The following is a 16,447-nucleotide window of genomic DNA, read 5'->3' as shown; positions in this document are numbered from 1 at the left end:
CATTGATATTGAGGATGCCATCTTTGCAAGCGTGGTTTGAGTCAGCAGACTAACTGTAGAGATGACTTTGTGGGGTCCTAGCTTTATTCTGTCTCCATAATTTCTGTAACTAATATGTTTTGTTTATGTCAGATTTAAAAGATACATTACCACTATGAACAAAAAGTCCAGCTGTGTTCTTACATCAGTGCTGTAGGAACAACTTTTCTGTCCAAATATAGCTGCAAGCTTTGATGATCGATGAAGCTGTCTAGAAGCCAGCCAGGTTCTCAAGGGCAAAGCAACACCACAATTTGATTGGGAAAACAAGCTGGAAAGAAATGATTAAAAAAGAGGAGAGGGGAACATTTTGGAATGGCCATAAGTTGGGAGGTAGGGCAAGTAAAGGGACACTTGGCTCCAGCAGGCTACGTAGCTGTAGCACATGCTGGCAAATATCATTTCAGTCTGCAGAAAAGCCTTGACCATATTTGTCAAGCAGCTCTAGCATGTATCTGATTCTTGGGCTGGAGAGCTAGGGAAATTCCTATTCTATCTGTTACCATCTTGAGAAAACCCTTTGCTTGATTCTGCAGGCACTCTAACATCTTGGTTTTTTCTTGATTTTGAAGCACAGATTCTGGGATAAGTTGTCTCTATCTGCAGTTTCCCTTTCCTACAACTTAACTTACTTTTGGAACACCTGCTCTCTAGCTCCATCCCACCACACTGCTAATATACTATACACTGTCCGAAAGAGCAAGTACTCTGGCCTTTCCTCAGTCATCATTCTCCTCCTCTTTGTAGCGCTGATCACCAGTGTCCAGCACCTCTCTGCCTGAAACTGTTAGCTGCCTTTTCTTTCTCTTATTGGCTTCTGAAATATTGTATTATCTTAGCTATTCTCACACTTTTCTCATTGTTACTTCTCTGCCTCCTTTGAGGTTTTTTTCCCTTTACACCCCTTAAATATGGATATTCAAGGTTGTCTTCGATTCTGTTATCTTTGTCTACATTTTTAGGAAATTATGAGCTAGCAGTAGATTGTAAATGCTTTATAGGCAAGGTCGACTTCTGTCTTGTTTATCATTACGTCCCAGCCTTGAGCACTGTGTGTGTGTGTGTGTGTGTGTGTGTGTGTGTGTGTATTTTATTTAAAAATAAAATAAAATAAAATAAAATAAAAAGGTTGTTTCCGTATTTTCATTTTCATTTTTTTTGTTTTTTGTTTTTTTGCGGTATACGGGCCTCTCACTGCTGTGGCCTCTCCCGTTGCGGAGCACAGGCTCCGGACGCACAGGCTCAGTGGCCACGGCTCACGGGCCCAGCCGCTCCGCGGCACGCGGGATCCTCCCGGACCCGGGGCACGAACCCGCATCCCCCGCATCAGCAGGTGGACCCTCAACCACTGTGCCACCAGGAAAGCCCTGTTTCCATATTTTTAGTGGGAGACTGCTGATTTGGACTCAGATGGTGGCAGTGGGGAAGAACAAAGTGAATGAATTTGAGGTATGTTTTGGAGGGTGAACCAGGTTTCTGGCTTGAGCAGTTGGTGGATGGAGGTGCTGTTTACTAGGAGGGAGAAGGAGCAGGGGGTTTTGCTTTTTATTTTGCTCTTATTTAGGGAGGGTCTGTAGAGGGAATCAAGGGTTCCTTCTTCTACATGGTATGTTCGAGATACTTGAGACTTCCAAATGTAAAGTAGGACATTGGCTATAAAGTCTGGGCTTCACATGACAGGTCTGTGCTAGAGGTATCATTTGGGAATTGTCAGGATAACAACAGCAATAACAACAATAAAGGGATGGTGATCAATAACAAGTGTATAGTACTGACTCTGTGCCTGGCTTTGTTCTAAGTGCTTTACCTGCAGCCTCCAATAATCTTGTCAAGTTGATAGTGCTGTTATCCCCATGGTACAGGTGAGGTGGCTGAGGCACCGTGTTCTATCGCTTGCTCCACATTGCATAGACAGTTATTTGCTGAACTGAATTGAAACTAATAATCTAGATAATATGTAAAGTTATGGAATTGCACCATTATCAATTCAGGGCAAAAGAATAGAGAAAGAGGCACAGAGAGCCAGGATTGAGCTCACTGCTTTCATCACTTTGTTTTCCAACTCAAAAGTCTTTATTTGCTCCTACTGGAACAAATCGTAAATGTAAACTCCTCAGCCAGACTGTCAAATCTTTACATAATCTATGCCCCACCGACTTTGGTGTCTCACTGTTCCCTGTGCGATTGCACTATTCTGCTGAACTATCTCTTTGCTCCTTAGGCATGCTCTCCACCTTCTCATTAAACTTAAGTCCTCTCCAGGCTTCAAGGGCCCACTGTAGCCTCGAAGCCTTTCCTGATGCCTCCAATGAAGAAACTAATAATAGTTAGTGTATGTCGGGTGCTTCCTGTGAGTTTGGGAAGTGAGAAACAGGTAGAGGGCTTCTACTTTGTTTTGTTTGACCTTTCTGCTCATTTGTGTTTTGTTTTTATAAGCATCTTCTTAGTAAAGAGATAGAAAAATTTCTAGTAAGTAGCTCACCTAGGAGATCAGAGATGACTTGGAAAACCAAATGTCTCACTGTTGACTCAGATCATTAATTTGGAAGCATATTTTGCGTCCATGGCCTTTTCTGATTGCGTTGGGATCACTGAGACTAAGAATATGATACTTGAAGCAGCATATCTGTCCTGAGCTTTGTTTCAGTTACTACCATGTGGAATGGCAAAGGGGCATCAAAGAAGCCTGGCAGATAACATGTGACCTTGCTTGGGAGCTTACATACGATGACAAGACATGGGCATAAAAGAAGGAGTCATGTGAGGGGTCCACCAGCGGCTCAGTTGGGTAGCTCTTAAGCGGAAACTGGTCCTCAGACTTGTTTTGTTTATATACTTCCCAGGGTTTTTAAAGAAACTGAGTCAGTTGCCAAAATTTATAACTCAGGAGATTTCATATAAAAGTCCCGTTATCAGTTTCCCTGGAAAACCCAGAAGATCAGGCAACTCCAGGGGAACGGTGAGGGAGCTGCAGAGTGGCTCCCACCTGTATGCAGGCCCTGTGCTCTCTAGTTCTCCATGGTCCCCACTCCCCACTGTGTTGTACCTGGCCCACGCCCCTTGTTTATGCTACTTGCTGATGTTTGTGACCCTTACAGTATAGTCAGGGTGCCATATAATTCAGATAGGAAATAGTTACAGGATTTCAGAAGAAAGAGAGAGAACTTTGCACAGCAAGGTGGAAAAAATACAGGCTTTAGAGCCAGGCAGATCTAAGTTCAAATACTTGCCTACATGCCTCTAGCCAGCCTTTTGCCTTAGAAACGTACTTTCCCTCCAGCTTCCTTTGCTTATAAAACAAAGGAGAGGGGCTTCCCTGGTGGCGCAGTGGTTGGGAGTCTGCCTGCCGATGCAGGGGGTGCGGGTTCGTGCCCCGGTCCGGGAGGATCCCACGTGCCGCGGAGCGGCTGGGCCCGTGAGCCGTGGCCGCTGGGCCTGCGTGTCCGGAGCCTGTGCTCCGCGACGGGAGAGGCCACAGCAGTGAGAGGCCCGCGTACCGCAAAAAAAAAAAAAACAAAGGAGAATATCATGTCCCTTACAGGGTTGTGGTGAGAATTAGCAGTACTGGGTGCAAATGGTCCCTAACATGCCTGGTACTTCAGCAGCGTACACCATGGTTGATCATGTCCAGAAAGCCTAGCAGGATGCCTTGGTTTAAGTACCTGGAAATTGTTATGAAAAGACACTTGGGGCAGGGAAGTGGGGAGCCAACTCTCGGTGGATTAAAGAGTTAAATCTAAAAAATATAGACTTTTTTTTTTTAACTGAAAGGACTTGCAGTTGTATATTTAAGTTTCCTGAAGAGGGGAAAAAACCATGAAGGAGAGCCAAAGAAAGATCAGTAGAGTTGACTAAAAATTTTTGAGCTATTCTGTGTTAAATATCATAAATGCAGTTAAAAGGCAAATAGCAAATGAGAAAAATATTTATAGAAAGTATAACAAAGGGAAAATATCTTAACTGTACATGGTTACAGATCAATAAGAAAAACATTAACACCCCATAGAATGATGGACAAAAGACACGAAGAGTTTACAATAGAAGAAATGCAAACAGCAAATAGCCATGTAAAAAAACGGTGAACTTGGTTAGTAATTAAAGAACTCTATGTTTGAAGAATGAATTGCCATTTTTCCCTAATTTTTTTTGCCAATTGATAATGTTCCATACTGGTGATGCGATCAGAAGGGAGGTACTGTCACATTTTCTTGCTGGAATTATAAATTGCCACAACTTTCTTAAAGTAGTTTGATGTATAAATCAAAGTGCCTTCAAGTTCATACCCTTAGATCCAGTTATTCCACTTTAAAGAATATATCCTAGAAATATACTCAGAGATGTTTAGCCCAAGATCTACTTGCAGTAGGTTTTTCTTTCCTTTCTTTTTAAAGTATTACTGGTATATTAAAATCTGTTTCCAACCATGTGTACCTAACTGCTATATCCTTAGCACTAGCATAGTGCCTAACATATGTAGGTGGTCAAAAAATAATTTGTGAGTTTAAAGGAGGAAGGATGTATTCATACAAAGGAATATTATACAGCCATATTTTTAAAATACAGTACATCTAAGATGTAGAAAATGCTCACAATACAATGTTAAAAATGAGTGCATGATTGTATGTGTAGAATATTCCCTGTGTATGTGTTGTATGAATTCTGGATGACGGGATTAAAGGTGATGTCTATATTTTCTTGGTGCTTTTCCTCAGTCATTCAGGACATATTTATTGATATGTGTGTTAGGTATTGAGCGTATTTCAAAAGGGAAAGACAGCATAACCCTCCCCTCATTGGAGTTTATTATCAGAGATCAAGAAGGCAGACATTGAACAGGTAATTACAAGTGTGTCAGTTACTCTAGTGAACTTATGTTACTTTTATGTTATGTTATAAGAACTTATGTTACTTTTCCTACTTTTATAGTAGGAAAAAAAACTATGCCAATGATGATTTTCAAGCACTGATGTTTGTATTGGCTTGGCCAAAAGTTTCGTTCATTGTTTTCCATAAGATGGCTCTAGTAGCGCTTAGTTGTCTAACTTCATTCGAAACAATTTTGTTAGATTGTATTGTGACAGCTGTCATATCAGTGTGCATTAAAAAAAAAAATCAAAATTGGTGAATTTTTGTGTAGGCATTTTAATATTAAAGATGGGGGAAAGCGACATTTTCAGCATATTATGCTTTATTATTTTAAGAAAGGTAAAAACACAACTGAAACAAAAAAATATTCATGCAGTGTATGGAGAAGGTGCTGTGACTGATCGAATGTGTCAAAAGTGGTTTTCGAAGTTTCATACTGGAGATTTCTTGCTGGACGATGCTCCACAGTCGGGTAAACCAGTGGAAGTTAATAGCAATCAAATCGAGACGTTAATTGAGAACAATCAACGTTATACCATGCGGGAGATAACTGACATACTCAAAATATCCAAATCAAGCATTGAAAATCATTTGCACCAGCTTGGTTATGTTCATCGCTTCGATGTTTGGGTTCCACATAAGTTAAGCGAAAAAAACCTTGACCGTATTTCTGCGTGCGATTCTCTACTTAAACATACGGAAATGTTCCATTTCTAAAATAAATTGTGATGGGCAGTGAAAAGTGGATACCGTACAATAATGTGGAACAGAAGAGATCGTGGGGCGAGCAAAATGAACCCTTGACAACCACACCAAAGGCTGGTCCAAAGGTGATGTTGTGTATATGGTGGGATTGGAAGGGAGTCCTCTATCATGAGCTCCCCAGAAAACCAAGTGATTAATTCCAACAAATACTGCTCCCAGTTAGACCAACTGAAAGCAGCACTTGACGAAAAATGTCCAGAATTAGTCAACAGAGAACACATAATCTTCCATCAAGATAGTGCGAGACCACATGCTTCTTTGATGACCAGGCGAAAATTGTTACAGCTTGGCTGGGAAGTTCTGATTCATCCACCGTATTCACCAGACATTGCACCTTCGGATTTCCATTTATTTCGGTCTTTACAAAATTCTCTTAATGGAAAAAATTTCAATTCCCTGGAAGACTGTAAAAGGCACTTGGAACAGTTCTTTGCTCAAAAAGATTAAAAGTTTTGAGAAGATGGAATTATGAAGTTGCCTGGAAAATGGCAGAAGGTAGTGGAACAAAAGGTTGAATACATTGTTCAATAAAGTTCTTGGTGAAAATGAAAAGTGTCTTTTATTTTTACTGAAAAACCAAAGGAACTTTTTGGCCAACCCTATAATTTCTAAGACACCTTTTTTAGGACAAGAAAGGCACAATTACATGAAAAATCTACATAGATCTCATACGTTTCCTTTCCAGTGAAAAGAAAAATGTTTAGATTTCTTATCTGTTGGGTGGTTTGTAATGATATAACAATATACACCCAGGCTTTTTTTTTTCCCTAAAAAGCATTTTAAAAAAATATTTATTTATTTGGCTGTTCTGGGTCTTAGTTGTGGCATGCGGGATTTTTATTTGCGGCATGCGGGCTCCTAGTTGCGGCATGTCACATCTAGTTCCCTGACCAGGGATTGAACCCTGGCCCCCTGCATTGGGAGTGCGGAGTCTTAACCACTGGACCACCAGGGAAGTCCCTAAATAACATTTTTTCTAAAGGAAACTGAATAGGCTGAGATCTTGGTGAAAGTTGTGGAACTTTGGAAAACCCCAGCATTCACTGGAAATTATAATTAAGCATTCAGATGAATTGGCTGTGGTTAAGGAGGGAGTGAGAATGTTAACATTAATATAAAAAATATATATATTTTTTTGCTTTTTCCATCTACTTGTGAGGTTTCAAGTGTGTGGAAAACCAAGGATATCAACAGCAAAACCCACCCTGTAGACTGACTGTGACCCTAAAAGTTTCTTTTAACTGGGATCGGGAATGGAAAATTTTATCCTAAGCCATGGCTTTTTAATGGGTGTGTTTTGTTTTGTTTTGAAGAAAGACCTGAGTAAATCAAAAGGGTTACAGAGCAGTGTTTGGGTAACTTAACCATGCTTAATGGCTGTGAGTGCATTCCTCTAAACAGTCTGAACTGTGCTTCCACTGTCGCTTATCCATCTATCAACTGAGCCCTTATGCTTAGCCACGTGAGCTCCTCTGGCCTTTTATCTGCTTCCTCAGTGGAAAAAGTCTCTGTGTATCTTGGTTAAGTTAAAGTGTGGCTCTTTGGTCTGTTGCTGCTCTGGTCTCTGGAAGGAAGCATTCGTGAGCTCTGTGTTGCCTTGATCGAATCCCCTGCCCTCATTTCTGTCTCCTTCTGTGAATTAGGAATGTACTTCTTAAGCCAAGGGTGTTGGAAGGAAGGAACAACAAGCAGCAAAGTAATGACATCACCTCTCACTGTAAGTGTGCTGGTATCACTGTCTCCTTCAGGGACTGATGAGAGTAGCTCCCTGCCAAGTGAAGGCTCACCCTCTTTTGCTCTTTGGTACAACTAATGGTTATACTGGATGTAATGTGTTTCAAACCAACCTGAGGCTTTCTCTCATTTGAAAACCTCAGATCTTAGGAATAGTGAGGGACATGTGGCTCTGCTGGACATCCCTTTCCGTCCATGCTCATGTTTTCCTCTTGCATTTGGAACTCTTTTTACTTGCTGGGTCTGTTCCTGCTTCACGTTTCCAGGTAGAGTTACAGTGCTCCCCTCTTCTATTCCACTGGCCTTAGCACTCCCTCCTCCCCAATAATGGGTTTTTTTTTTTCATGTTTGGAAAAACTGTAAGTAGTTCCATGCATTTGGAGCACAGGGTGCCCGTGAGAGAGATGTAGGAGCTGAAACTAAAGAGAAGGAGCACGCAGATCATCAAGAGCCTTGGGTGCCAAGCTAATGGATTTGAACTTCATCCTGAAACCTTTGGGACGTCATTAAAGTATTTTAAGCAAGGGAGAGGAATTCTGAGATCAAATTTGCATTTTATTACAGTGGCTTTGGCAGAGCAACACTGGATGAGAAAATGCTGGCTCTTAACTTTTCTAACTTCTCCAAATTACTCCTTATACCTATTCCCTGGTCTCACAGACCTGTGTACACAGGATGGGGCTTGGTTTCTTGGCCTCTGGGCTGTTGCATATTCAATTCCTGCTTCCTAGAACATGCTTTTCCTCCTTAGTGTATTTTTTTTCTTTTTTTAAATTGAAGTGTAGTTGAGGTACAGTGTTATCCCAGTAATGTTTTAATGTTCTAAGAGATCTTCATCTCAGGATTCTCTTCCTGTTGTGTTAAGTGTCTTTCCTGTCCACTGCACTCTCCTGTCTTAGTGTCTGTGCTTGGTTTATAGATTAAGGCCCCATTGTACTTCTGGAGTATATAGAGGGCAGCAACAGTTCTGTTTCTAGCTGTGTTGAACCTTGATCTGGTAACTGACTTTACAGCCTAAATCAAGGAGCCTTGGACCCTCTGATCTCATGAACGATGCACTCCCTTCTGATATCTTTTCTTCAGTAGAACATACATCTCCTCTGTCTGGAATACTTTTTTCAGGGAGCAATGTTTTGCTTTTCTGAGATGGAGCTGGGCTACCTGAGGACAGGGAGGGTCACCTTTCCACGGGTTGGCTGAGGGGTCAGAGGTAAATGTTTTGGTGCTTACTTATTACTGGAAGACAAAAGGTGGCAGACACAAAATCAATCACTGAGACCAAAAGTTATTTCAAACATTGCTTATATCTTCTGCTTATAAAGTTATGACGGTGCTTGACAAAGTCACTGCCAAGGGCTGGGGACGGGAACCTAGACTGTTTATGGAAGTTCATTTTGTTTTGATTTTGATTTTCCTGGGGGAAATCATTGTAAACAGTTACATTCTCAGAAGCACCCTTACAATAATAAACATAAACACAGCATTGCAGTGAAATTAATCCTGTAGTAACCCAAATGTAATCTCTTGCATTGGAAGTGAAGCTGATGAATGGACGAATCTGCCCGGAATGGAGGTGAAGAAGTCAGGAAACTTGGGTCTGTCCCCGTCTCAGTTCTTGACGTGCTCTTTGTTGCTGTGAGCAAGGAAGTTGTTTAATGTGCCCCTTTGACAGCGGTGGAGGAGGAGTGACACCACCTGTTGGCCATATTGCAGCCCGTGCTGGGAGGCTTCATTACAGTGAACTGACTTTGAGCTCTGGAAGAAAGGGGCAATGTAAATACGGGCATTTGTATCCTAGGTGCTCGGGAGTTGCGATCCATTCTCAAAGGCTTACACAGCCAGTCTCAGTTTAGCAACACTGTTCTGGTCACAGCAGAGCTCCCTTCTTTGAGAAAATCTTCTTGTTGACTGTTCTGGAAAGAAACAAGAATATATCTCCAAAATACCAAAATAGAAGAGTTGTGACTAGTTTTAACATAGGTACCAATTAGTGAATTAGCATAAATTATGAGAAGGGGGTCAAAACTCATCACACCATGTCTTGTTTGAAAGCCTGTTCTCCTAACACTATGTCAAAACACAGGGCACAGAATAAGGCAGTTGTAAAGAATTATTGTATAAATGACTTTGAATTCCTTCATAGGCCAGAATGTGCTTTTCTGCATTTTGGATGCTGATAATACTAATACTAATAGCTGTTATGCTGTACCTAATATGTACCAGTCTCCAAGTAATTCTCACACATGTAAGTTGAGGCTCACAGCAGCCCTGTGTGGCAGGTACTCTCGTCATCCTCATTTTACAAGTGAGTAAATTCAGGAACAGAGAGGTGAAGTAACCTGCCTAAGGCCAGTCAGCCGCCAAGTGACAGAGCCAGTCTGGCTGAGTGGAGGCTGGCGTTTCTTTGACCAGTGTCATGTTCTGTTGCAGCATCTTGATCACACAAGCAAAAAAATTCAGTGCAATGAATGCTGTTTTCTAGGAGGAGAATGGAGACTACACATATGTGGACAGAGTGAAGTTACCCTTGGGTCACGGGACCTTGTTACTCATGGAAGGAGCCACCCAAGCAGACTGGCAGGTGAGAACATGCAAGTAACGTGGATTTGCTGTCATGTAGAGGCAGTTTCCTGACTGGCTTACAGTTATTAATTTCTATATTAGACGTGGTGAAAAGCAAGTGGCTTTTATAATGAGCAAGAGGCAATAAACTGACGTCATTTCCAAGGGGTTTTGATTCTACTGACAGTCAAAATGGCCCTCTACAGCAGCGGTGTCCACTAGAACTTCCTGTGATGATGGAAGTACTCTGTATCTGTGTAGCCCAGTGTGGCAGCCACTATACACATGACTGTTGATCTCTTGAGATATGGCTAGTGTGCTGAAGCACTGAATTTTTAATGAATTTAGAGCTTCAGGCAGCCAGTGGCTAGCATATGGGGCTGCACAGCTCCATCGCTTAGTCCAGGCCATTTTTAAGGTGTGCAAATTAAGAACACTTAGCATGAGAGGGGAATCTCATGCCTGTCTGTGATCTCAGCCATTTATGTGTTTTCTTTTGAGCTTTGGAAAAATGGCAGGAGTCTGAGAGGAAGAGAAACACTTAGAAAAACTGAAACTGTCTCCCTGTGAGGGTGCTGACATATCACGGTGAGGGTGGTGGTGGAGATTTGTTTCAGAGAAGAAGACCTTTCTCCACAAGACTTAAAAGAGCTATTGCTGCTCATTGACAGGAGATAAAATTGAAACATGTCTATGTCCTCATAAATAAGTTTTAAATTGCTTTGCAATAAAAGTGTAAGTGTGTGTATGTCAGAGTTATTCATATTTCCATTTAGCATCGAGTGCCCAAGGAGTACCATTCTAGAGAACCAAGAATAAACTTGACCTTTCGGACAGTTTATCCTGACCCTTGAGGGGCGCACTGGTGATGTGAGGTCTTGGAGAGGGAAGCTGTGCTGAGACTGAGCAAAGCTTCCACCATGAAGAAACTTCCGGAGACTGGTCCAGCTGCTCTCATGGTGTGGTTGTTTGGAAGATGTGGATGGGATTTGCTTCCCAGCTTGGAGTCCTATTAAACGACAGCCTGCAGTTCATGTTTGTAATATGTTTACTGTGGGAACAGTAATCCCTAATCATGTTTTGAAATCACATATTTCCTTTAGGCAAGTTAAAAACTGCTGTGGCTGTGTTCACAGATGATTTTGTCCATAAGCAGTTTTTTGCTGCCCTCTCCCGCTTCATTTGAAGAAATATGAATGGACTTTGCCTCCGGGGTAAATCCACACGTTTGTTCCTTGTGCCTTTAGCAAAGTGGAGATATAAATATGAGTCAGTGACTCTGGAGCCTTGCTTAGGCAGACAGCTGCTAAAACCCAAACAGAGCTTTGCTGAAGTCTGCCTTGACTCCTGAACATCTTGGCTTGTGTGCTATTGTAATGCAAAGCTGCATATTCTGGGAGCACTTTATTTAACTGAGTCTCCTTGCCTGTCCATCTTCCCAGGATATGCTCAGACAGGTTACAGGCCTCTGAATAAAGAGCAGAGGTGGCATTCTCCAGTGCATCTCCAGGCAGCCACCTGGACTACTTGAAATACAAGAGAAAACTGTCCCCTCAAAGGGAGGAAGAATTGAGTGATGTCATGAGAAATTTCGGCTGAAGAGCAGCAAATGCCCTGCTAGTGGCAGCTGTTCTACATAGATTCGTTCCCCCTGGAGAATGACTTGAGTCATTTAAACCCTAGCCAGATAGGAGCGGGAGCAGTCCTACAGGGAACAGACTCAGTTACCTAAGAGTCCTGTTCACTTTAGATTTCAGTAGCCCTATGACTAAGGCTTTCTTCTGACTCAGTGTTTTCTTCTACACATGTTCCCGAGATGAAAGCGTTAGTCTCTGATGTCACCAGGGTTCCCGAAGCAGACAGAGCGACTGCCCCTTGTTGCATCATAAAAGCACGTGTCTTCCTGACCCCTTGACTTAGGAGCAGCATGCCAATTCCAAACCAAGACAGGGAAAACCGGAGAGAAAGAGAATGGATTTAAATGGATGAAAGTAGGGTGAGAGAGTTAGAGTTTCCCGTAGCTCCCTGTGGGGAAAATGTACTGAGCCTTCTTGCTTTTGATCTTGTTTCCATTCCGTGCTGTAAGATTGATGATCTCCATGATCACAATAAAATGCCAAAGGCTGGGCAGGCTCTTCCCCAGAAGGCAGATGAATGCCATGCCTGGCCAGGCGCTATTCTCTGACAAGCTCTGTAGCTTCTTGAACCAGAGTCTCTTTCTTTTAAATGTTGTTGCCTGTGTGTTGTTCCTTTCTCTAAGAAATGCTAAATGCTTTATGAAATCTGAACATCATACTGACTGAGCCTTCCCGTGAGGGAGGTACAAATCACCATAACTATAAAATGAAACCTACTTAATCCCTAGCTTTCCTCCAATTCAAACAAACACAACCTGGCCAGGGTGGTGCAGCCAGCTTCGGCTATGAGTTGGCTGCAGGACCTGGGGAAATTCCTCTTCTGTTCCCACAAGTGACAGGGCTGGCAGATGACTCCAGGTCTTAACCACATCCCTCCTGACCCGGGGTCATGCTCTCCCCTCGCCTCAGCTCCGATTTCACCTCTTCCCTCATCACTGCCATGTCTGTCAGGGAAACTAACTCCTACTCTTCAGCAGACAGCCTGGACCACCACCTGGGTTTCTTCACCTGAGAGCAACAGTCTTAGGTTTTGTTTCTTGCTGTCAAATGCCGGAACTGCCATTCTTTCTACCACTAAGATAATGTCCCTTCTGAAATGTCAAGTAGGTACTTGCCATAGAATAAAAGTACAGGGTTAGGACCAGACAGGAATTCCAGACCCCAGCAAAGGAGGCGCATGCTCAGTGACTGCACCAACCTGTTGCTGTGTTTTACTGGTGGTAGATCTTAACTAGGAATTAAGGGTGAAGCTATTTTTGCCAACATTACTTGTAAAGCAGAGGGAGCAAATATAACGGCTGTCACATGAAGAAAAACAGGTCTAGTTTTTTAGTTGCCCATTTTTTGAGCTTTAATAACCTGCCAAGACAATTTAATAACCGTCCTAGGAGCTTTTCATACATAATTCCTAATCCTCCCTGAAGCCCTGCCAAAACAAGATGCTATTCCCATTGTAGAGACTAGGCAACTGAGCCTCCAAGAGGTGAAGTCATTTCCTAGGACTTATGAACGGCAGAACCAGCACATACAGCACAGGCTAATGCCTAGACTGTGCTTTTCTCTCTGCCATGCAGGATTTAGGCAGAATAGTGGGCACCCCCCAGGCCTATGAGCCTCAGGGCTTGCTCATGTAGAGCGGGAAACCCAAGCTCACCCTAGTGCCCTGCTGGCCAGGCTGACTGCCAGGCCACTCTGTTTGTCCCCTGGCTTTCCTGTGAACCAGTGCAGGTATCTGCACCTCATCTCTCCTTAATCAACATGAGCATCTCCTAGTCAGAAACTCTGCTGCCAACTGGACTAGAACTGTCCAGTTTACTGGGGGAAGCTCATTCTGGGGGGACACAGTCTAATTTATGACAAATTAGACAAATTCTCATCTAACCTTCCTGGCAAGTGACTGAGAACATGTTTCCTTACCATATCCAAGCAAACTTTCAGAGGTAGACAGGTGGTCCCTTCCTCCCTTCATTCTTATCTGTGAGTACATTTGGGGACCCTGATGCCCAGACTCAGCATCAGGCTTCCTCACGATGCTTACCAACACCACGACTCCGATCAGCAGACAGCCCGAGAAGCAGGGTAAGCTCTGCATACTAAAAACATGTTGACAACAGGCACCTTGCCTCAAAGCATGGGTCGGAACAGTCTGACACAACATCAGATTGTATCCTCAGTATACAAATAACCACTAACTCACATGGCATTGATGATTCCTAATAAGTTTGGGTCACAGCTCATAAACCTGCCATTTTCCTGTGACACTCCCTGCTGCCTCCATGGCTGGTATGACCTGCCCTCGCGAGTGGCAGGTCTGTCTGGACCTGGTCAGTAAGTGGCACCGTCTCCTGAATTGTGTCATGGCAACCCCAGAAGAGTTCAGTGGGCACTGCAGTGAGCAGAGCGCTCCAGTTGGACGGCTTCAGAGAAAGCCCTGACACATGGGTCCCTGCCCTGCTGGGACTATTTCTTCCTTGAGTTCTGGCAGCTTTTACTTGGCTGCAGAATATCTAAGACCCGCTTTGCCTTTTCTGGTAAACACTTGGTAGTGTTGAATCTGAAGTCTTGATTGCTTTATGTTCTTAACTATGCCTTTGAAAAAGCCAAATGTTTCCATAGTGATGCATTCTGTTTGTTTAAATCTCTACATATATGTGGTTCCACCCACACGCTCTCCTCAGAGGGATTTAGTTTACAACTGTCTCCTTACCCCCTCCCAGCTTCCCTTTGCAAGGAACCCCAGTATGAGACCCCTGTCAGTTTTGTGCTGCTGGAATCCATTCTTAGATATGATGATTCCTGTGTCTCGGGGTCAGCAGGGAAATTATTTTGATGTTTACTAATGAGGGTGGAACACAGGCTAATGGTGCCTTTTCCAGCTGGCTTAGTACTGCTATGACAAATCCGAAAAGCCTTCCCCAGCCTGTGACCAGAGCCCCATGCTGGGCTGGGCTTTCAGCTGGGCACGTAGGAAAACAGGATAAATTAGGTAGTATTTTTGTAGCTAACGTTACCCAAAAGATTGTTTTCTCAGATGAACCAACTTGGAGATGACCAAGGCATGTGTGACACTGTTATCATTACAGTTATTTGAATGATATCACTTCCCCTCCATGTAATGGTGATGTCACACTCCCTGGACACCAGGGACAGTCCCTATTCTCATGTGGCCTCCATGAGTGTGGACATGCTCAGGCAGGATCCTGGCCTCTGACCCCACTAGCTTTTAATTCTGGACACAAAGTCTAGGTTTCTAAAAGGGAAGGAAAGGTGAAAGCCAGGAGGAAGTGTAGAGTATTTACTGGACCTGTTACATACATAATCTGACTTATTCTTAAAAGCAACCCTATGAGGCGGTTGGTTGGGTTTTTAAACAGATGAGGAAACTGAGGTACCTAGAGGATAGATTAGATCCTGAGACTGAGTGTCCCTGGTGGGCAGGCTCCTGCGTGGTTACTTGTCTGTAGGCATTTAGTGCGATCTCTGGGCCTCCCCCGGCCCTGGCGTAGGGGGGATGGGGGAAGCGGCAGCCTGAGTCTCCTGGGGCTGGAGGGACTGTGCTCTTCTCATCCCCTTTAGCAGCCGGCAAAACCTCCGGTCCTTGCCTGGGAGCCTGGAAGCTTCTCCCCAGGGGGCGGGAAGCAGGAGGAAGTGGTGGGCCAGGCGCGGGGCTCTCGAGGGCTGCGTGATCAGGTTGCAGTTAGCCGCCCACTGCAGGAAGGGTGTGGGCGAGCGCTGTGGCCAGCACCTGCCGCGCAGCGCCTGTGATGCTCCAGACACCCCCGAGAAGGCGAGCGCGAGCCTGCAGGGCAGCATTAGCCGCGGAGACAGGACGGCGGCCTCGCCTTCCCAGGAGGCTGCAGCGGGGAGGCCCTCCCCCCGGCCGCTCTGTCGCTCTGAGGACTGAGTCGGAGCCTCTGCCACCAGGTCCCTCCCTGCCCCCACCCTTGTCTGCATGAGGATGGGACCATCTAGGAAGGGAATCCACACCCTCCAAAAAGCGATTCTGGGTTGCGGGCTGTGTCCTACCTGCCTAAAGAAAGTTTGTGGGTTGGGTGGACGAAGGATGCCATGAGGGTCTCCCAGACTCGGGCCTGGGGTATTCAGGCTGCTGCCCACCCGGTCGGGACTCAGGAGAGTCCAGGAGAGGAGGAGGGCCCCCCAGAAGTGTCTCCGCCATGCCCCTGTTAGTTAGAGAAAACTTTTCTGGAGTGTTTTCTCTGAAAAATATATCAAGGGATTAGCCAGTAATTTCTTCCCTGCACCCTGTCTCTGATGTTAGCTGTGAGCCTCTATTCACCCCACGTGAAGGGGAAAGGAGGACAGTTAGCCTAGAGGCAAAAATCTGCGGAGGAAGTCTGAGCGTGTGGCTTCCCGCTCACCCCCCAGTCGGCCCCCTGGAGGGCCTCCCGCCCTGGACTTGGAGAGGGGGGCCAGAGAGGAGAGCTGGCGGACTCCCCCCCCGCCTTGCTCTTTGTCTCCACAAGTCCTGTGAGGGTGTAGGCTAGGAGCTACTCTCCCCGTTGGACAGATGCTCTTCTGAGGGCCACCCAGGGCCATGCTGGCAGAAGCAGCGTGAAGAGCCACAAGTGCCTAGGCCAGTGTTCTTTCCACCGCTCTGAGGTTCCACGACCTCTTCTGAGACCCCCAGCTGAAGGCAGACCCTGGTGACAAGAGGGAACATGGGCACAGACAGCCCCAGAAGGTCCCGGTGCCTGTTGGGGCAGCCCTCCAGGGACTGGTGTTGGCGGGCTCCATGCTGCCCCAGCCGGGTGCCTCGGCACGTGGCCAGGATCCCTGGCGCAGCTCAAGGGGGCGTCTTCCTGCTGTACAAAAAACAGGACGAG

At 44.7% G+C, this 16,447-nt stretch overlaps 1 protein-coding gene across 1 annotated transcript in view; it reads left to right on the top strand.

Moving 5' to 3' along the window:
- The window catches only part of ALKBH3 (alkB homolog 3, alpha-ketoglutarate dependent dioxygenase), a 33,363-nt gene extending 22,528 nt beyond the window's left edge, over positions 1-10,835 (top strand). Inside the window, 2 exon segments of the mRNA XM_007455808.1 lie at positions 9,887-9,985; positions 10,743-10,835. Of these exon segments, the coding sequence (XP_007455870.1) occupies positions 9,887-9,985; positions 10,743-10,835 (192 nt within the window).
- Positions 10,836-16,447: the final 5,612 nt, after the last annotated feature.

The sequence above is a fragment of the Lipotes vexillifer genome, unplaced genomic scaffold (genome assembly GCF_000442215.2).
Source record: "Lipotes vexillifer unplaced genomic scaffold, Lipotes_vexillifer_v1.1 scaffold977, whole genome shotgun sequence".
Taxonomy (NCBI): Eukaryota; Metazoa; Chordata; class Mammalia; order Artiodactyla; family Lipotidae; genus Lipotes; species Lipotes vexillifer.
Note: the sequence above shows the minus strand (reverse complement) of the source record. Positions and strands in the feature narration are given on the sequence as shown.